Raw genomic sequence first — 22,037 nt, forward strand, 5'->3', positions numbered from 1 at the left:
TTTTTTTAAAAAAAAAAAAAAAAAGGAAAATTTTTTTAAAGCTGGAAAGTTTATTTATTTTTGTGGTACCAGGGATTGAACTCAGGACTCTGTGCTTGCCAGGCAAGTGCTTATTCTACTAAGCTATCTCCCTGACCCAAGGGAAGTTTATGTGGTTTATTATTTTTTTTTTTTTTTTGAGACAGGGCCTCACTATGCAGTTCAGGCTGGCTTTGTGCTCACTTTTGTAGCCCCCAGGCTGGTCTCAGACTCGCTGAGATCGCCTGTCTCAACCTCCCAAGCGCTGGAATTACAGGCAGGCTGGTGAAGATCTGTGGGACCTGAGGCAAGTTGGCATGCCCGGAGATCGATCTCGGATCCTGGTGCTGGCCAGGTAGGTGCTATGCCTCCGAGCTATCTCCCCAAGCCCTGCCAGGAAGTCTAAAAAGACCCAAAAATAACTTCTAGAAATGACAGAACAATTGAGATCGGAGGCCAACAGAAAGGCTTGTGCGGAGCACAGCACCCTGGTAGAGCACATGCTCAGCAGGAAAGGCCTGGGCTCCAGCCCCTGAAAATAGAAAGCTAAACTCCTGCTGAAACACAGCTAGGAAGAGGGTGGTGTGCTGAAAGGTGCCCGGTCCAAGGGCCCCAACTCGGGCACCTTGGGAAGAACTGGAGGGTGTGTGTGTGTGTGTGTGTGTGTGTGTGTGTGTATTTGGAGTCTTTTTGAGGCAGGGCCTCACTGTGTAGTTCAGACTAGCCTAGAACTCTCCATGATCCTCTTGCCTCAGCTTTCTGAATGCTGGAATTATAGCCATGTTCTACCCTACCCAGCGAGGTATTTATTTTTAACAATCTTCAGAATGGATTTTCACATGTGCCAGTGTTTGAACTTCACTTCCCTGAGTCTATTTATAATCTCCTGAGTGTCACATCAGTTCTGTTATGTCACAGCTGTGCTGCTTCTGGTGACCTCCAAACATTTTTAGCATGCTTTCCTACAGAGGAAACATTTTGAGCAGTCTCCCCTTTATATCTATGTAGATTTATATATACGTTGTTTGCTTATTTGTTTTGAGACAGCGTCTCCCTGTGTAGCGCAGGCTGGCTTTGAACTCGCTCGTGTGTCCCAGGTTGGCCTGGAACTCCTGGCAAGCCTCCCACCTCAGCCTGAGTGCTGGGACTACAGGTGCCAGGACCACACTCAGCCATCGGTGATTATTTACCAGTCATCTAAAGTGCGAACGTGTGGCTGCTTATGAGCGTTTAAAGCATACACAAAGCCGGGTATGGTGGCAAGTGCCTCTGATACCAACATTGTGGATGGCACATTCAAGCCCATCTTGGGGAATTCAGTGACCTAGTGAGACCTGGTCTCAAAATAAGTTGTAAAATTGTATTTATTCATGCCCCGCTCCAGGTGTTTTTGCTCACACACAAAATATTCTTTCCTATCCAGGCATGGGGTGGCACCCCTGTCATCCCAAGGCTGGGGAGGCTGAAGCAGAAAGATCGAGATTTCAAGGGCATCCTGGACCACATAGAGAGCCCCTGTCTCCGGTGGGGGATAAACATTGTTAATTTAGAAATGCTTGGTGTGATTGTGGCTCTCACAGCCGGCAGAGACCTAGGGGAGAAAAAGTAGAAACATGCCCCCCACTTTCCAGCCCCACCTCCGTTATACAGAGGACTTGGCCGGAATTTGTTCAGGTGCACACTGAAGTTGCGGGTTGCAGAGGTTGGGTGTCGTTCGTGTGAGGGAATCCACTTGCCCGGGCCCTACGCAATACGGTGAGTGGACAGTAGAGGGCGCCCGTGTCGAGCTATTTTTGCACACCCCGGGCCCTTCTTGGGGATGAGGCGCCCGCAGGGGGGCGCCAGAGGCCTTTTGTGAAGTGGACCCCAGTTGGCTGTCAGTGTGTGTTCTGCTCATCTCTGGTTAATTGGAAGCCCAGGCAGTAAAGCTTAATCAAACTTCGAGTCAGATCTCTCCTTGGCTTTGCAGTACACCCCGAGGAAGGCACGTCTGTGGTGAATTTGGTGGCTTCGAGGTCTCATCTGGCACCTGGGGACTCTGCCATTTTGTGCCCAGGCAGCTTTCATGGTTCCCAAAGAGTTTGTGGAACTCTGAGCACGGTGCTTTTCCCTTTCCCAGGGGTTGGCACAAAACTCCTTTCTCAGGTGATGCTAAGACCTGGACTGCCAGTCTGTGCCGAGGGAGGCAGGGCGGGTGGAGTTTGCCCTTGGGCAGGGGGCTCTCTGAGGTCTTCACACGTACAGCTCCTCCCCGCCACACCCCATGAGCGGGTTGCCGTCGGGTGGCAGGGCTGGAGAGAAAGCGGCCCGAGGACACAAGGTGGACTGTGATGGAGCCAGGCTCCCAGCCCCGGCCCGTTTGCAGGTTACCCTTGGTCTCTAGGCCCCCCTCCACCCCAGTTCCGCAAGCTCCCGTGCTGAATCCCCCACCGGAGCGCTGCGGGTCACACACACCCCTGGGATGAGCCACCAGCCCTGCTACCAGGACGCATATTTCCCATTTTGTAAGGAACGGCATGAAGATGCCTTGTTTTAGATCTTGCCATGGCCAGAGTGAATAAATGGCAGAGCCAGGAGTAACCCTATTGGGGATTCTCAGGAGCTGTGCAGATAACACGTATTAAAGTACTAGCTATCACTATGAATTCCAGAACACACTTAGCATCTCTGTTGGCTGGTTCCTCTCTCAAGGTCTGGGTGGGAAGTAGAGGTGGAATTAATCTCTGGGGTGTGGCCGTGCTTCCCCCACTTAGGAGCCTGTGTAATTCACTCTCTCACTTGACAAATCTGCTGTTTTGTTTTGTTTGAGACAGGGTGTCGCTGTGTGGTGCAGGCTGGCCATGAACTCGCTCATGTAGCTCCACTTGGTCTCAAACTCACAGCAATCCTCCTGCCCCAGAATGCTGGGATTACAGGTGTGTGACATACCTGGAAACAAACGTGCATTTAGTACCTGCAGCATGCCAGGAGCTGTTCTAGGGAGCATGACTAATTCAGTGGTCAACCAAACAGGAAACGCTCCCTGCTTATCTCACCCACATTTGAGGGCATTAATTACCTCCATAGCAGCCATCCAGGGCATAGGGAGGTGCCCAAGCTTTCTGCCTGATTCTCAGTGACCCAGCCTAGCGCCACGCCCCCTTCCTTCCACCAATCACTGTAGCCCAGTGAATGCTGCGCTCCAATTGGCTAGGAAGGTGGGGGCATGGGGTTAGCTCCTTCTGAACCACAGGTGTGGGGGGGACTCCCTGGTCTCTGCTGTGCTGTGCGGCAGTGCAGTTCTGGGGTACACAGAGGAGAGGAGTTCATTGGGCCAGCTGCTCTGAGGAAGGCCCCCACCCTGCTATGGTGGCCACAACTCTGTCACATTCAGGGCAAAACACATCCCGAAAGGGTAATCAGGGCTGCACTGACTCAGGAGCTCTGTTTATTCTGGGTAATTTACTAACTGATAATGGCTTTCATTTAATATGCTGTCCATTAGCTGGACAAATGGTCCGAGCCATCTCATTAGGGACTGTGTGGTTATCCCGCTTGTATGGTGAGGCAGTAGCCCCGAGAGACGCAAGGCAACCCAAGGCGAAAGCACGCTCCCCTGCTTCCTCGTCGCCTCCGTTGGCGCGGGATCGTTCTATGCATGCGATCTGTATTGCGACGCAGCACCTCAGCCACGCGAAGGACAGATACAAAGCGTGCAGTTGCGTGTGCCCTGCTCTGGGTGCAGTGTGAACATCGACATCACTTCTCCTCTGCCCCGTCGCCCTGGCTTCTCTCGCTATTGCTTTGTTCTTCCTGTAAGTGGAGTCAAACCGCATGAACTGCATGTCTAACTTTTGTTCACATGGTACTTTTTTTTTTTTTTAATCTTTTTGAGGAGTTTTTTGTTGGTGGTGGTTTTGCTTTTTTTTTTTTTTTTGGCCACTTCATGCTGCCTTAAGGGCAGGTCTGGTGCGCTTCTGGAGCTGGGAATCACACCGTGGTCCTATGCGCCTGACTGCATTTGCCCAAGCGGTGCTTTAAACAACTGAGCGATTCAGCAAAGCCTTCTCTTATCTTTTTGAGACGGGGTCTGGCTATGCAGTTCAGGCTAACCTTGAGCCCACTTTGTGTCCCAGGCTGGCCTCAGACTTTCAGCAAACCCCCTACCTCAGCCTTGCTGGGATTACAGGCATGTGCCACTGTGCCAGGCCTGTCACTGTTATTGATTTCTAAATTAAGATGAGTAATTATGCGCTGGTAGAAAGCCCAAGCAGTGTGGTGTGAAGGGTGTGTGGTGGCAAATGGTTTTCCATCCCTGGCTGTCCATCTGCCTGCCTTCTTCTCCCTGTTCATTAGAATGCTTAGTAAGACTGTGTGCTCTTCACCACGGACTGGGAATACAGAGGCTGCCAAGTTCCTGTTGCCCCTGTGGAGTCTCTCCATAAGAGACAGCATAAGCAAGAAATTAGCACACGATGGATTAGGTGGTAGTGAGGACCAAGGAAACACGGAGCGAGGGGGTTCAGGGCAGCAGGAGAAGGTGTGTACCATGCCAGGTGGGGTGCAGGGAATCAGCTCTGAGAAGAATGCCCCATGGGAACCACAGCAGGGTTCTGGGTGGACAGCACGGGGCGTGCAAAGGTCCTGAGACCTGGGCCTGCCTGCTGACTCCAGGAGCGGAGGAAGAGCCACCTGTGGCCAGCTTGGGGTGCAGGAGGAGATAGGAGGCCCAGTGTTGGGCAGAGAGCTGCCAGAGGCCACTGTCAGCTACTTCTGGGGTGTCTTATGCGCAGTCAGGTGGATTTTAGGTGTAGCTGTGTTTAGTGCATGTGAATGGTAGAGTACTGCCCGCCCTGTCCTGTGCTCTGTCCTAGCAGCTGCCTTAAGAATGCATCCTCCTATGTGGCACCACCACGCTCCTCTTTATAACAGCTGGTGCGTCGTGTGATGTGCCAGCCCTGTGTGCTCATTTAGATTATTCGTGCTTGTGCCAGCACAGCGACTGCCGCCTCCTGTCTCCCAGTCCCCAGCACTTGGCAGGCAGCCTTCACACTGTGTGCTACTCCGCCCCCCACCTCCACCACAGGTTTTAAGGGGGTCCTTCCCAGACTTGTGGCTGTCTGAGGGCTCTCTGGGCCAGCCTGCTTTCATGCCCTTCCTCCTCCCTCCCTATTCTCTCCCTTCCCTTTCCAGTGGCTCTACTCTAGGAAAGAACCGCTGTGGTACGTTGGTGTGTTATCCTGGGTGGATACCTTCTGGGACCTCGAAGGAGCACTTGGAAATCCTGATGGCAGCCATGCTACCTCCTGCCCACATCATTCTTTTTTTTTTTTTTTAATGTATATGGTTGTTACAGGATCCCACTACACAGCTCGGTCTTGTGGTGATCCTCCTGCTTTCAGCCTCCCCAGCGTTGGGATTATAGGCGCACACCACCACACAGTCTTGGTGGCCAGTTCAGGGTGCCCAGGGGTGGGGCTGGTGCAACATGTGGTCCCAGCAAATCCCGGTCCCTGCGAGCAGTCATTTTAGTCCACTGAGCTATCTCGCTGGCCCCGACTTTTTTTTGAGACAGAGTCGTGCTCTGTAGCCCAAGCTGGCCTCAGTCTGTAAGTGCTTTTCCAGACCCAGCCTCTCAGGTGCTGGGATTACAGGCATGTGCCGTCACATCTGGCCCCATCCACCTTCTTAATTTCCAGTGAAAATGTGCCTCTGTGTGCGTGTGCACACGTGTACACATGCTATACTGAGAACCGAACCCAGAGCCTTACCTGATCGGCAGGTGCTCTAGTGCTGAGCTTCACTCCCAGCCCTTTCTGTGCTTTTATTTTGTATTCATTCATTCAGTCAGTCAGTCACTTGTACTTGGGGATTGAACCCAGAGAGTACTAAGTTATATCCCCTGTACTTTTTGAGACAAGGTCTCACTTGAGTTTCTAAGGCTGGGTTTGAATTTTCAGTCCTCAGCTGCCTGGGATTATAGGCAGCTGCAAATGTACTTTTTTTTTTTTTTTTTTCTTTACCACTGACATCCCTAGTCTTTTTAAATTTGTTTATTTTGAGACAAGGTGTCAAAAGTTGGACTTGAGGCTCTCCTGCCAGAGCCTTCCTGTATACTGGAGTCATGGGCGTGCGCTACTGCCCCTGGCTTCACAGTGTACTTCGAAGTTAATTATGTGTTGAATTGTGTAACTAGGATAGCAAAAATGAAAAAAAAAATTTTTTTTTGTCTTTTTGAGATAGGGTCTTGCTATGCAGTTCAGGCTCATGTTGAGCTCACTTTGTACCCCAGGCTGGTCTGGAACTCACTATGATCCTCCTGCTTCAGCCTCCTGAGTGCTGGATCATAGGTGTGTGCCACCACGCCAGTTAAAAAATTTAGTTTATAAAAGCATTTTTTTTTCCTGAGAGGTGCAGTAGAGTATTTGAGCATAAAAATATGTTGTAGGGGCTGGAGAGATGGCTCAGTGGTCTAAAGCACCTACTTGGAACAAGCTAAGCTAAGCAAAGCACAGGGACCACGGTTCGATCCCCCAGCACCACATGCCAGCCAGCCCCGCCCCCTGGTGGGCTGGGCTGGCCACACACACGCACACACACACACACACACACACACAATAAATAAATGTTAAAAAAAAAAATATATATATATATATATATATATATATATATATATATTGTAGTAGATTTTTCAGAGAAACAATGAAAGGTTGACCTTCAGTGAGAGCAGGGAACCATACAGACATGCTTCAGAAGGCTTGGGCGACCCAGGTGTGGTGGCGCATGCCTGTGATCCCAGCAGTAGGGAGGCTGAGGCAGGATCACTCCAAGGCCAAAGCCAACCTGGGCTACCTAGTGAGACCCTACCTAAAGAAAAAAAAGCCAAAGACTTGGGCTGGATAGAGTGGCGAGATCTTCCTTCATGTTCCCAAGGCAGGAGAGACTCTGGGGACCACTGGGACATCCTTGGCTCTGAGGACAGGCCTGTTCCCAGCATGGCACGCAGCCCTACACTGTTCCAGAGCCTCTCGCTCACCCTCCATGGTCTCTGCTCAGGTCAGGTTATTGTCCTTGCCACAGCCACTGGCCCAGCTGTCACTCTGCCTTCGTCTTGGTGCATCTCAAGTAAACTAGCCGGAAAACAATTACTCAGTGCCGCCAGTTTGGCTACATGGCCACTGGAGAGGCTGGAGGATCTGGCTTTGCCTGGGTCTTGGGGAGCTACGTCACAAACTGATAGGCACTGTGCTGGGGACCGTCAGCCTAATGTCATATGGAGGCCACAAAGCTATGACACAGTTGGTAACAGGAACTGTGGCCTGGAGAACCCCAGTGTCCCCGCCCACACTGGCTAGTGGACCAGTGGCGGCAGCTGCTCTTGGGGCTGGTTGTGCCCATTTGCACCCTGCCCATCCCAGGTGACAGGTGTCGCTGGCTGCCTCTCACTCTCATCCGAGGCCCACATAGCAGAGCAGCTGGGAAGGACCTTTTAGCCCTTTACCTGCCAGCACAGTAAGGCCAGCCGTGTGACCATCACATGACACCCAGGATGAGCATTTGCGACAGTCAGGTGGTTTCCCACTGAGCAGCCACAGTGGACCTTGTCTTTCCACTGCAGAACTGTGGCTGTGGCCGGGACACCAAGGAAGAAGTCAGCCGCTCAGGAGGGTGTCAGAGAGGAGAAGGCACGGGGGTGGGGGGGAACGGGACTGAGCAACCCAGGGCCATCAGCTCAGCCAGTCTCTTGCTAACCCAAGGAAAGGTCCCCAGTCATAAGATGTATCTTCCTCAGCATGTGGGCCATCACCCCCATACCACCACCAGGGCAGGGCCCTCCTCTGGCAGGGTCTCTTTCACAGACAAGGAGTCCACAGCCCAGAAATGTGAGGTGAAGATGCCCAAGGCCACGCCTGGGAAGCTGTGGCTTGTGATTTAGAGTCTTGGGAAAGAGACGCCTGCTGGGGGCGGGGGGCCTCCATCCTCTGTGTGTCCTTCTCATGGTCCTCATACTCCGATTCGGCATCCTCCTGAGGGATGGTCAGGAATTCCTTATTTCTGAGCAAGCAGCACCTCGGGGATCCTTGGTAGGAGGGCTAGCACGGCCCACGGCAGCTCCATGTGTTGTCCTAGGGCCCGGGCCACACTGCCACAGTGTCTCCAAACCTCAGTGTGCAGCACCTCATGTGGCCTGGGGGTGGGAACAGCTCAGAGGAACCTGGCCGAGCTGGGAGATGGGCTACCAGTCTTGGGGAGCCTCAGCACCCCCCTTTTGGACCTCTGTCTCATTAGCTTTGATATCCAATTAGTGCCTAGCCATCTTCCTCCCTGGCTGGCTTGTTCTGTTTTATTCTCTTCTAATTCTTTCTTTTAAGGAAGAGTCTTGCTATGTAATTGAGGCTGGCCTTGAACTCAAAGCAGTCTTCCTGCCTCAGCCTCCCAAGTTCTGGTATTAGAGGCATGTTCTGCCATACCCAGCTCTTCAGTTTCTTTTACCCTTATTTTCTATGGCTTTATTGAGATGCAGCAGATATACAATAGACTCTACATATTTCAGGGATATAATTCTTTTTTTTTTTTTTTTTTTTTGGAACCAGGGGTTGAACTCAGGCCCTAGCGCTCGCCAGGCAAGCGCGTATTCTACTGAGCCATCGAGCCATCTCCCTGGCCCCTCAGGGATATAATTTGTTAAATTTTTTTTTCTCTGCCATCTGGGGATGGAGCCCCAGGCCTGTGCATGCTAGGATAAGCTTTGATAGACGTGTGCATCATGACCCATCACCCGCAGAGTATCCTGTGTCTATCATCTGAGCCCTGCGCCTAACCCCTGACCACATGTGGCATTGCCTTGCTGGCTTGTGACTTGCATTTTCTAGAATTATATACAAATAGACTTTCACAGTGTTTATTTTTAAATTCTTTAAAGAAATGCTAGTCATGGTAAATGGAATTCATTTTGTAATTGCAATTATTTTTAAAAATGTGCTCCAAATTACCCACCAAACCCCTCATTCCTCTGGTACTCCTGTGTACTCCTGTGGTTCTCACACTCCCTCCTGGAAGTCCCCCACTTCCCACTGCCTCACCCCTCTGCTCACCCCCAGGTCTTTGGCTTGGGTAAAACACGGGCCCTGGCTTCAAGGGAGAGAAGAGTGGGCGGCGAGTGTGGCCCAGCCATGGCAACTTCCTTAGGGTCCCTGGGAGAGGTGGGTGCCACAGTACCGGAAAGATGAGGAGCCAGATCCTCCAGCTGAACAGGCCCTGCGCCCCATTTTCCTGGCCCCCCTCTGTGGGGTTCTTAGGACTGGTGTGAGCCCACTCTGCAGCAGCACAGCTGAGAACCCTCCGCATGCCTGATCCCAACATCCTGATGGCCTCCCAAAAGCAAGCCATCCCCAGGGCCATTTGCCTCGGTGGCCTAGCCACTGGGCCACAAAAGGGTGGGCTGCCAAACTGCATCTTGTACCACTTATGTGCTTGTGGCCCCATAGGTTGCTTGTGACCCTTCCTCGTGTGACCTTCCAGTCCTGTGATTTGGCCTCTCATGGTGATGGGCTCAGGTGCCCCCACTGGGTGGCTCAAGGCAGTGCCTCCCTGGCCACATTTAAGGAGGAAGCTCTTTAAATATAACAAAGGAATAGGAGGGAGAGTCCACCTGTGTCTGAATCATTCAACAAATTCACAGCTTTCTTTGTTGGAAAAAATTACCAATTCTTTTTTTTTTTTTCTTGTATCAGTGATCGAACTCAGTATGTTGTACTTGCCAGGCGGGCACTTAAGGCACTGAGCTATCTCCCTAGTCCCTACCAATTCTTATAATTGGAATTATGTTGCCAAGAGCTGCAGTTGTTTTTTTGAATGCAGGGTCTCACTATGTATTTCAGGTAGGCCTTGAATTCACTGTGTTTCGGGCTGGCCTCAAACTCACATGATCGTCCTGCCTCAGCTTTCCAAGGGCCGGAGGGCATGCCTGTGCCACTATGTCTGGCTCATAGATTTGTATTTTTCATTTGGTTCTTATTTATAAGAAGAGAAAAGTGAGGGCCAGCCAGATAGCTCAGCAGGTTAAAGCACCTAGTTAGGCAGACGCAAGGACTGGGGTTTGATCCCCCATGTGGTGTGCCAGCCCCACCCCCAGGGTGCACTGAGACGGCGACTGAAACTGAGCATGGTGCCGAGCGCCTGAAATCCCAGCGCTTGGGAGGCTGAAAAGAGGATCACTACGAGTCCAATCTGTGTAGTGAGACCCTGTAGACCCTGTACTAAATACATTAAAAAAAAAAATAGGGGCTGTGGAGATGGCTCAGTGGAATAAGCACTTCCCTGGCAAGCACAAGGGCCTGAGTTCAATCCCCGGTTCCGCAAAAAAAAAAGAAAAGAAAAGTGATCTATATTCATTCTAGACATTAAAAAAATAAAGGCAAGAAAAAAATAGAGTACCCATAACCTAGCATTCAGTAATAACCAAAAGTTAAATTTTGTTAGGGAAAAAGGAGGAAGAGAAACAGAGCTACAAGTGCAGCGGACAGTGTGTTTCAGCACAAACCTGAGAAGGACAGCTCTGACACCCAAGAGCAGACAGTCACTCTTGTGCAGGCACTAGGGTCTTCTGTAGGGCCACCGGGGCGCGTGGAGCTCAGTGAAAGGCTGTGGCCACCTGCCAGGCGCGCTGGCCCAAAGCGAGGCTTGGGCAGGTGCAGCGGGGCGGGGCCTCCGCCAGCAGCAGGGGTAGCCGGGGCTGCTGTGCTGGGTGGCAAGGGCGCTAGAGTGGTCCCTGATCAGCCTGGGACGTGGTGGTCTTATTCCTTCATGCCAGACCCTGCTCTGTGGTTAGCTAGAAAACAGCACGCCTCTTCCTTGTCTACTTCATGCTGATTAGGGAGGTGGTAGCCAGGGTTTGCCTGGACTGAAGAAGGAGAATGGTATTGACAGAGGTCTTTTATCAGCTGCCTGTGAAAGGGCTGCGGTGCTGTTGGTGAAGACTTTCAAACAGATTGCTAAGGTATGGCAGTAACATACAGGCTAGTGAAAAGGGGAGAATCTAAGATAGGACTGTGGGTCTCCGTGAGGCTTATGAACGCTGTAGGGGTCCTAAGACGGTTGCTGTACTGCCTGAACCTCTGTGTTTATCTCCTGCAGAGCTGCAGTTACATTGCCACAATGATCTAGAATAAAAGTACAGCGTGTGGTGTATGATTTGTAGCGGATGCGCTCCCGGAGCCGACTTCATGTGGCCCCCAGGCACTTTTATTTCACTTCCATCTGTACGATCTCTGGGAGTTCAATGAAAATAAACACACTTTACCAAGAGGCCAAAGCATGTATGACCAAGCTGGGGCACTGGAATGGAAGGGCGGACGGGGGAGGCGCTGCGTCCAGACGCTGTTCTTAAGGGATTGCAATAGTGATTGTGACCAGCTGGCTTCTAAACCTGCCTACAGGTGTCGCTGGAAAGTATCAGCAGGGGTCAGTGATTGGAGCCTCTTTTTTATGTTGAGCTTATATTATGGTCATTTGAGCATATTTGCTTACACTTTCCTGCTGAGTATTCAAGACCAAGTTAAAGTGAGACCTATGTTAACCAAAATTAAGCTCTTGCTATCTGTCAAGGTTAGTCAAGGATCCTCAGGCATATTTTTTTTTTTTTTAACCATGTTCAGAGCCTTTTAGCTCCTCTGTCAGTCAGCCACCAGGATGGGTCATGGTCTTGCTTGACCACGTGGCTTAAGCATGGCTGGTGACCCTTCTTTTAGCACACCACACATTAGTTAACTCCTGTCCACCGTGTCCAACAGTCTCCCTGTTCAGGGGCTTAGGGGACTCACCAAAATTGTTGGCTCCTTTAGAAAAAGGTCTCATTGTGTTTTGGATTTTTGTTGACCTTGGGGGCTGAAATAATTGGCTGTCTTCCTAGTCCAGTTATTTTTTATTTTTTTGAGACAGGGTCTCACTGTGCAGTTTGGGCTGGCCTGTGCTCACTTTTGTAGCCCCTAGGCTGGTCTCGAACTTGCAGAGGTCCTCCTGGCTCAACCTCCCAAGTGCTAGGATCACAGGCATGTGCTACCATGCCTGGTTCTAGTCCAGTTACTTTCAGCTCTGCTTTCTAAACCTCAGTTGTTGAACAGCCAGGAGATCATTTAAGCCAGAACTTCAGTGGGAGCAATCCTTATGATCTTACAGAGATCTTAGGTGATCTATAGATATCAAGTGCCTTGAAATATATAATATAGTATGAGCAGAAGACTGTTGATTTTCTTACCAATTATGATTATCTTAGGAATTGAATACCTGAAGAATGTCAACAGGTAACAGTAGCGAAGCTCCATTGAGAAAGCTTGAGATCAAGGGCAAAACAACAATTTAGCATAACAGTCATGACGACATCATTCTATTAGATGACGTAAGGAAACTTTCCTAAATTTGTCATCCCTCAATAGACTGTCATCTAAGAAGAATGTACCTTATATGACATTGTCTGGACTGTGTGATATTTGAGCATTTTTTGAGTGTTGTAACCCATATATGACATACTCTTAGCAGTGCTGGTGGCCAGGCATGTGTCTGTAATCCCAGCACTCAGGAAGCTGAGGCAGGGGGATCACTGCAAGTTTGAGCCTAGTCTGTGCTACACAGTGAGTTCAAAGCCAGTCTGTGGTGCAGGCTGTAGGGTTGCGTGTTCTAGGGCAGAAGTCTGGAGCTCGCCGGGGAGATGACTCAGTGGGATAAGCACTTCCCTGGCAAGCACAAGGGCCTGAGTTCAATCCCCGGTTCTGCAAAAAAAAATTAAGAAAAAAAAATAATAATAAGTCTGGAGCTTGTAAGTCTGTATCCTTGGAAGAAAAGTACGGTGAACTATCCAGGACTCTGTAGGAAGCCTGGCCTTGAATTGAGAGGTGATGCCACACCGTCCCCCAGGGGTCACACAGGGGGAGGGCGCAGCCTACACAGGACCTGAGGTGTGCAGAAGAGCAGTCCCTTGCCCGTAGACTTGGGACCAACTTGGACTTGATGGCAGGTGTGGCTGCTCATGTAGGGCACAGGCAGGAGGAGAGCAGCTCTGGCGCAGCTGACCCATGTCCTGCAGGGGTGAGGAAGGAAGGCCCCTGGGGAGAGCAGTCCTCATTTAGAGTGGGTCTGGGGGCTGGAGGAAATAGCTGTGAATCTGTGTAGCTGAAGATGTGAGGGGTTGCCTGGGAGCTGAAGGCGAGGAGGGCCACTGTGAGGGCGGGGGAGGGGAGACTCTGTATCTTATAGTTCAGTACTTTGTTTTGTTACTGTTGTTAGTAAGCTTTTTTTTTTAATTTTATTTGTGTGTGTGTGTGTGTGTGTGTGTGTGTGGCCAGCTCAGCCCACCAGCGCTGGCATGTGGTGCTGGGGGATCGAACCGCGGTCCCTGTGCTTTGCTAAGCCTGTTCCAAGTAGGTGCTTTAGACCACTGAGCCATCTCACCAGCCCCAAAGGAATAAGGGTTTTTTTTGTTTTGTTTTGTTTTTTCTCCTCGAATGCCTTCAGGGCACTTTTGGCTGGTTGGAGTGTTGTGGGGATCGAACTAGAGCAACCCGAGGCTGACAGCTTTGTGGAAGCAGTCACTTAAAGAACTGAGCTAGGGCCAGGTCCACTGTTAGAAAGCTTTTTAAAAAATATTTTTACTTTACCTTGGTCTTAACCATCCAGCAGAAAAGTATGAAGATGAAATTATAAGAAATAAAGCCATGCTGTTAAGTTGAGCTGTGGGGGACTCAGGTCAACAATTTCTGACATTGCCAGTTAAACAGAAGACCCAATGCTATTATGGGCTACTGGACTCTTTTAGAATATTTTGCTGAGTTTACACACCTATAATATTCAATAACGGAACTTAGAAAAAATGGGGTATACCTATGAATGTCCATTTTGTATCTGTGTATTCAAAGTGGTTGGGATAGATATATAGTTACATTCTGTTAATGAATAGAATGATTTGTTCTAATGGTGTTTGTAAATAGGATCACAAGTCCACATCTTGTACAGCAATTACCACTAAGAAGAATATATGCAGTGTATTATTTGTTGAAAAATAAAAAAAATATAAAAATAAATAAAAATAAAAAAAATATTTTTGGGGGGCTGGTGGGATGGCTTAGTAGAATAAGCACTTGCCTGGCAAGGGTCTGAGTTCAATCCCCAGTTCTGCCCCCCCCCCAAAAAAATATTTTTAGGGCTGGCCAAATAACTCAGAGGATTAAAGCACCTGCAAGCAGGTGCAGGGGCCAGGGTTTCAATCCCCAGGCCTCCGAGGCATGCTGAGACGGAAATTGAGACCGGGTGTGGTGCTTGCCTGTAATCCTAGCTCTTTTATATATATATATGTAGCTGTCTTATATATATATATGTAGACAGGGTTTCTAGTCCAGGCCGGCCTTGAACTCACTGTGTAGCCTAGGCTGGACTTGAACGCCTAGTGATCTTTCTGCCTCAGCCTCCTAAGTTGTGGGATTGCAGGTGCGCACCACCACGCCTGGCTCTTTAATCTTTTAGCCAATTCCCCTGAGTATGGAGGATACTTGCAGGGGATGGGACTGGGTTGGGGACCCTTGTATGCTTTAAGCAAAAATCCAATGAGTTTCATCAGTGTACCTGGCTTTGTGCTGTTCAGTGCTGGGGACACAGCAGTGACCATGACAACACTGGGCCCTGCAGCCTTGGGTCTCACAGTACGGGGGAGACATACTGCACACAGGTTGTCAGATGGCCAGCATTCCTGCTTGAAGGGAATATCCAGGTCATACTCCTCTTTCAGGAGCTCAGGGACAGGACAGAGGTCAGAACTGGGACAGAATTGTTATAGGCGAGTGGAAGGGGTTGTTAGAGATGTGCAAGGGCCAGAATGGGCCAGTGTCTCTGAGAGACTGTGGCAGCAGGGGAGTGCCTAGGTGAGACCCGGTGTGGCCTAGGGACAAGATGAGCCAGGCTGGAGGAGCAAGTTGTTGTTGTTGTTGTATTTTAGGGAAGGGTCTACAAGGTGTTCAGGGTCTCACTACTAGATTCCTCCCAAGAGCTGGAATTACAGGTGCGCGCACCACCACACCCAGTCTCTACAGTAGTTTAGTTTTTTTGTTTGTTTGTTTTGGTGTTTTTTTGTTTTTTTGTGGTGGGAACCGTGGATTGAACTGAGGCCCTTGCACTTGCCGGGCAAGTGCTTATTCTACTGAGCTCTCTCCCCAGCCCCTGGAGGAGCAAGTTGGGAGGCAGAGCTGAATCCAGATTTGGACCTGCACTGTGAGGTATCTGAGAGCTATCTGGATTATCTTCGTCTGTTTTTATATACCTTTAACAAAACATGGCTGGTGTGGTAGTGCGTACTTTATAATCCCTGCATTCAGGAGGCTAAAGCAGGAGGGTCTCAAGACAGAGGACAGCCCACAAGTTGAAAACTAGCCTGGACTATATACTAAAGACCTTGGCTCAAAAAATAAACACTACACACCGGGCAATTCATAAGGAACAGAAATTCACTTGGCTCACAGTTTGGAAGGCCAGCACATCTAAGAACGCGGCGCTAGCATCTGACGGGACCTCTGTGCCAGGTCATCCCTTGGTGAAGGGTGTGACAGAGAGAGCCTGGGAGGTGAGTGGTGGGCTGATGGAGCTGCATGGGCAGTGGCTTCACCACTGACAGGGCCGAGCCCTCGTGAGCTACTCCCTGCCTCAAGCCCAACCACACTCAACACAGAGCCATTGGCTCTCCACATGTGAGCTCTGGAAGACACCTGGGAACACAGTGCAGGTCATCCTGGGGGAGTCAGCCCTTAGGCTTGTCCTGTCCTGGCCTCTTCACACTCCTTGTCTGAACCCCAGTCAGACTCCAGGCTAGTGGGCCAATGCTGACAGCTCTACGCTGAAAGCCTTTACAGACATGGTGAGGCCCTGCACCCGTCCTTTGGCCCTGTGTCCCCTAATGCCCTCCCTAGAGCCCAGAGGCCATGCTGGGTCTGCCGAGACACACACCTGTGTGGAACACTCCCTCCCCATGGTGGAAACAGGCTGCATCCCTTTGCCAGGCTGGGTTTTCCTCATTGAAAGCAGGCAGTGACAGTCCTAGGCCCAGCTCCCAGCCACCACCAGGTCAGCACAGCCCTGAGGCAGATGTGACCTCCCTGCTCAGTAGAAGCAGCTCAGGATGCGCTGTCATAACACAGCCAGCAGGTTGGTCTGGAGCAGAAACCTCAGTATGAGAGGTGTTTGCATGTCCTGGAAACCCAAAACCCGAAACACCAGGCCCTAAGCGTCTCTCAGCTGAAACAGTGGCTGTGGCAGTTGATAGTGACCAGCAGAGTCCTGTGCAGACGCCTGCTCCTGGAAGAAGCCAGTCACTCCTGTCACCCACCCTCCATGAGGATCTCAGAACCTTGTCTAGTACATTTTCAACGAAAACTCCTCTAAGTGTAAAATGTTACAAAGGATACAATCATGGTTATGAATATTGGCTTTTTCAAACTGAGCTGCTTCAGCCTTTCTTTGAATGAATCAGTGGCAATCCACAAATTCCAGTGATTTGGTGCCCACCGATGTTCAGTTTACAAAATGAAATAAAAAAGAACAAGCTCAAGCCTGGCATGATGGTACACACCTGTAATCCCAGCTGGAAGCTGAGGCAGGAGGATCACTTTGAGACTGTGTCTCAAAATACAAAACTCAAGCAAAAAGAACAAGACTTTCTTCTGTAATCAGAAATTTTACAGATTTAGTGTCCCCACTAAATCTTTTGTCCTTGAGCTTTTGTATTTGTAGTCCCAACAGACTTCTATCCAATGAATCATACAATAGCAACCAAACTGTACAGAAACTTATATTTTAAGTTTCCATGACTAAAAACTTTGTTGATACTATTTCTTTTCATCTGGACTGAGTTAATTTTAAAATTATAGCTAGTGTACAATTTTAAATGTTCATAAGAAATACATTGTCATGAATAATTATCAAACATCAAAAGTAAAAAAGGGGAAAAAAATAAAATAAGTTTTTAAAAAAGTAAAAAGGAAAGCCAGGCTTGCGCCTGTAGTTTCTGCTACTCAGGAGGCTGAGACAGAAGGATCGCCTGCACCCAGGAGTTAGAAACCAGCCTGTGCAACATGCTGAGACCTTTTTGTAAAACAAAGGGGAAAAAAATATAAAAAGCGCTGGGAATGAATCCCCAGAGTGCTCTACCCCTGCATTTCTGGTTCCCTTGGGTGACCCCGCGTCACTGCTGGGGAGAGGCAGGGGCAGCATCAGCACTACCTCCGTTCTAAGGCTGAGGACTTACTCTCTACACCCAGATGGCCGTTCAAGGAGTGCCGCTGGTTGCAGCAGTGCCACTCAGCTCTTGACCCCTCTGTGTGTGTGCCTAGGACTCAGTGGCGAGCTCGCGAGCTCCCCTTTCAGGGGTTGGAGGCACCTCATTTGTAGAACGTGTGTTGTTAGTAGTAGCTGGGCGTGATGGCGCACGCCTGTAATCTCAGGCTGAGGCAGGAGATCGCTGCTAGTTTGAAGCCAGCCCGGGTTACATAGTGAGTTCAAGTCCAGTCGGAACTACATACTGAGACACTATCTAAAATGTGAAAACAGAGCGGGGCTTGGTGGCACATGCCTGTAATCCCAGCACTCTGGAGGCTGAGGCAGGAGGATGGTTGTGAGACCAGCTTGGACTACAAAGTGAGCTCAAGGCCAGCCTGAACTGTATAGCGAGACCTTGTCTCAAAAAGACGAAAAAGAAAAGGAAAGAAGGAAAAAAAGGTGAAAGGTGTGGTGTTCTGTGCCACATTTGTCAGCCACACCCACACCTCGGCTGTGCTGTTGCTGGAGTCTGCAGGTCCGAAGTCTGCCACATTTGGGAAGATCGGACTGGGATTTGGTCTCTCTGCTGGGAAGTGGGTGGTGAAACAGTGCCCGGGAGGGGCCAGCCTGGCTGGGCTGCACGTCACTTAGGGTGACAGGTCTGGCTGCTGAGCTTTTGGGTCTTTTCCCTGATTTTGCTCTAGGTGCACTTCATGCCGCCCAGTCTGAGGACCTCCCTCAGAGCCAGGTTTCTCTCTGACACTTTCTAGAAGCATCCTGCAGAACAGTGAGTGGTCACTCACACATGTAGTCCTTGCACTGGGGACACTAACGCAGGAGGGTCTGGCCAGCCTGAACAGCATAGTAAGGCCCTGTCTGCACAGTGAATAAAGCTCTGGAGTCACTGAGGCTACTAAGTGACACCTTCCCTGGGTGAGGCAGGCACAGGTCTTAAGTGACTCTCAGCCCACCACAGGGCATTCCCGTGGCTCCAGCGGGCGGTGGGACTGGCTGGGGCTTCCTTGTGCGCCTGACGCCTCTCTTCCCCGCAGTGTACCACTGGGTGGAGATGCGGACCAAGATGCGCATCATGGGCTTCCGGGGCACTGTCATCAAGCCGCTCAACGAGGAGGCGGCTGCTGAGTTGGGTGCGGAGCTGCTGGGCGAGGCCACCATCTTCATCGTGGGCGGAGGCTGCCTGGTGCTGGAGTACTGGCGCCACCAGTCGCAGCAGCGCCACAAGGAGGAGGAGCAGCGTGCCGCCTGGGACGCGCTGCGGGACGAGGTGGGCCGCTTGGCGCTGGCGCTGGAGGTGCTGCAAACACAGGTGCAGGCAGTGCCGCCCCAGGGTGCCCTGGAGGAGCTGCGCATGGAGCTACAGGAGGTGCGCGCCCAGCTCGGCTCCCCTGACCCACCACCTGCACTCCAGGCAGCGTCGTCCTCCAAGAAATAGGGTGGTGCAGAGGCCTGGACCTCAGTGTGGTCCATGGGCCCTGACTTGGCTGCCTTCCTGAACTTGCTGGGCCCACGGGAAACAACCAAGATCTGGGTGGCACATGGCATTTGGCCACTCCCTGCTGAAGGACCTGGGTATCTTGCCCTGGGACAAGTCCAGCAGGGGACACACCTGACAGCCCCTGTCAGCCTCTTGACTCCTCTGACCTCCCATAGTGCTCATCAGCTACCCAAATCCGGGGACCTACAAGGCCTGCAGGCCTGCTGCGCTGTCCCCATCTCATCATGTGACCCCGCCTTTCCCTGTGGTCCTGCCATCAGAGGAATGTCCCTTCAGCTGGTTCTGTGGAACACAGTTGTCCCACTGTGGCTTATCAGGTCACTCCAGCTGGGCATCTCCACCCTGTGGGAGGGGAGAAGGGGACTTTGGCCTGCAGTCCCCTCACAGAATCGCGTGCGCATCCCTCTCGGTTGGCCTGAGGTGTCAAGTAGCCTATTCTCACAACGTGCTCTGTCTGTGGCACAGTCCACTGACTGGCCCTGCAGGTTCTTGTGTGGCCATGCTCCACTGCCTCCTGTGGGGAGAATGATCCTCACGGGGCCCCATCCAACCGTCTTTGAGCCTCGGCCACTCCCTACCCTCAGAGGCCCTGCAGGGCGTGCCCTCTCCTCCCTTGCCCACCGTCTTCAGTGGCGCCTCCCGGGCTGGTGGCCAGTGTGTGACATTGTCCTCCCACCCCCGTCTTCCATGCACACCCTTCCATTGTATGCCCTGGCCCTGGACTGTGCCCTCATGTGGCAGGCCCTCCTCCCTCCGGAGGCCTGGGTCTCTCCTCTGTCCCACTAGACCAGGGTAACAGTTGGTCTCACCCCGTCTTTCATTTCTGAGCACTGCCATAACCCTTGACTGCTGGCGTGGTAGCTTAGAAGAACAGGAATTCTCACAGCTCTGGAAGCCAGAGGTTCAAGTCAAGGAGTCAGCAGGGCCACATACTTGCTTCCACTTCCGGGTGATTCCAGGCCTTCTTGGCTCTGCCCCTGTTTCCATGTGGCTTCCTCTTCTATCTCTTTGTTTTTCGCAGAACCGGGGATTGAATTCAGGCCCTTGCGCTTGCAGGGAAGCACTTATTCCACTGAGCCATCTCCCCGGCCCCTCCTCTATATAAGTTATAAAGACAGCTGTCACTGAATTTAGGGCCACCCTAAATCCAGGGTGCTCTTACCTCAAAATCCCTAATGATGTCAACAAAGACCCTTTTTCCAAATAGGGCCACGTTCACAGGTTCTAGGAGTTAGGACATGTCCATACCTTTTGAGGGTCCACCATCCACCCCATTACGGAAAAGCCACCAAATAGAAAGTGAGAAGCTGGGCTTCCTAGGGAGCACCTTCCATTCTTCTAGAAGAGAGGGAGAGGCTGAGGGCCGAGTGAGGCCCACTGGGGATGTCCTTAAAGTTAGGAGTGAGTCAGATGGGTGAAGTAGTGAAGAAGGCAAGGCAGAAATACCACAGCTTGAAGGGTGACAGGGACAGAGCCAGGAAGAGGCTCAGTGCCTGGTTTCCATGGTTACTATTGGAGAGGTGGTCCACCCTGTCTCCGACATCTCTCATGACTTTATGTGGCAGTAACTTGTCACCACAAATCAGGGGCTCTGAGCTCTGGCTAGGGGACCTGCACTGTTCTAAGTGCTTTGCATAATGACCACAGCATGAGGTCTCCCATGGCACTGATGAGGAAACTGAGGCAGAGAGGGGCAGTCACCTGCTCCAGGTCAGCTAGGCAGGGTTGGTAGCCTGAGCCCAAACCCCAGCTCCTTCATGCTGTGTCAGCCCAATGGGGTGCTGCCGTCATACCCTAGAGCCTGGGAATGCGAGCCGATGTGTGCAGTAGGTGGCCAGGACCCCTTGCTCCACACAAGGGCGTGGGGCCAGAGAGCACTCTGTGGCTCTGGCTTCCTACTTGCCAACTTTGTGTATATTGTGCTATGCTAAGAGGAGTTAAAATAAACTGATAGGAAAGCTGGGTGTCTTCAAGTTTATGCCTTCTTTTTTCATATTTTAAAGATCACTGTTAAGCTCAGAAAAAAATGGCCTTCGTGTATACTACCATTTGAGAAATTTCACTGAAATTTTCACAGAAATTTCACTGCATACAGAGCCTGTTCTGCACTGTGCTGGGATTTCAGAGGTGACCGAGACTGCCCACTTGCACCCACCCTCCTGGAGCTCACGTCCCGTTGATGGGATAGATACACAGGCAGACCTTTTCCTTGTCACTTCCTGTGGTTGGGAAGAGGAAGAGGGATGAACCAGATTTCTCCTCTCCTGAGTGCCTCAGGGTGTGAACAGGAACCTGCTCAGGAAACCTCAGAGAGCTCTGCCCTTCCCATCTCCTGGCCAGCTCTGTCATCTCTGTGGCCCTGCTGCATGGCCTTGTGCCTGGAAATGGCCTAGATTGGCTCAGAGCCACCCCAGGAGAAGATGGCCTCTGAGCTCCCACCAGATCCACCAGCCCTCCCACCAGATCCCAGGGGGCAGTAAGCAGCTACCATAAGAGAGCACGGAGCAATGTATTAGTTCTTGTTATTGGGCCGGGGATACAGCTTGGGCACAGCGCATACCTGGCAAGCACAAGGTCCTGAGTTTGATTCCCAGTACAAAAAAAAAAAAAAAAAAATCCCTACAAGCGCCGGCAAGATAGCTCAGTGGACTAAGCGCCTGCTTAGGCAAGTGCAGGGACTGGGATTCGATCCCTGGTACCACATGCAGTGCTGGCCCCACCCTCGGTACCGCATGCTGAGCGGGCCACCAGACCGATACACGCTTGTACCCAGCGCTGGGGAGGCTGAAGAACGGGGATCACTAGGAGTCTGAGCTGCAGGGTGAGATCCTGTACCAAATACATAAAAATAATTTTTTAAAAACCCACAAAAAAGAAACTATTGTTATTTTCCATCATCTTGTTGTGAAATTCTGTCTTTTCTTTTTTCCATTAAGAAAATGACTTTTATTGAAGACCTATGATGTATTATTGTTCAGAATGAGAGGTTCTATGCATGCCTACTGTGGAACTTGATTATCGTACTAAAGGTAAATTGATATTTTAAAAATCAATACAACCTTTATTGAGAAATGTATTAATCAAAAATGTATGGAATCCCTTGTAAGCGGCTACATAATAATTCATGGGTTTTCAGTATAAGCATTACATGTATGAGCCAGGCATTATGTGACATACAAGGAGAGGTCTATTTTCTGTGTAATTCTGTAATATGACATTATATTATCATGTG

General features: G+C 50.7%; 1 protein-coding gene across 2 annotated transcripts in view; it reads left to right on the plus strand.

Moving 5' to 3' along the window:
- The window catches only part of Opa3 (OPA3, outer mitochondrial membrane lipid metabolism regulator), a 41,485-nt gene that overhangs the window by 4,889 nt on the left and 14,559 nt on the right, over window positions 1–22,037 (plus strand). Inside the window, exon 2 of one of the 2 annotated variants that reach the window (XM_004644300.2) lies at window positions 18,342–21,428. The exons of the other annotated variant lie outside the window; for it this stretch is intronic. Within the exon in view, the coding sequence (XP_004644357.1) occupies window positions 18,342–18,742 (401 nt within the window). The 3' untranslated portion in view covers window positions 18,743–21,428. Of the gene's footprint in view, window positions 1–18,341; window positions 21,429–22,037 lie in introns of those variants that run through there. 2 annotated transcript variants of the gene reach the window in all.

This window comes from Octodon degus, unplaced genomic scaffold (genome assembly GCF_000260255.1).
Source record: "Octodon degus isolate 3935 unplaced genomic scaffold, OctDeg1.0 scaffold00197, whole genome shotgun sequence".
Lineage (NCBI taxonomy): Eukaryota > Metazoa > Chordata > Mammalia > Rodentia > Octodontidae > Octodon > Octodon degus.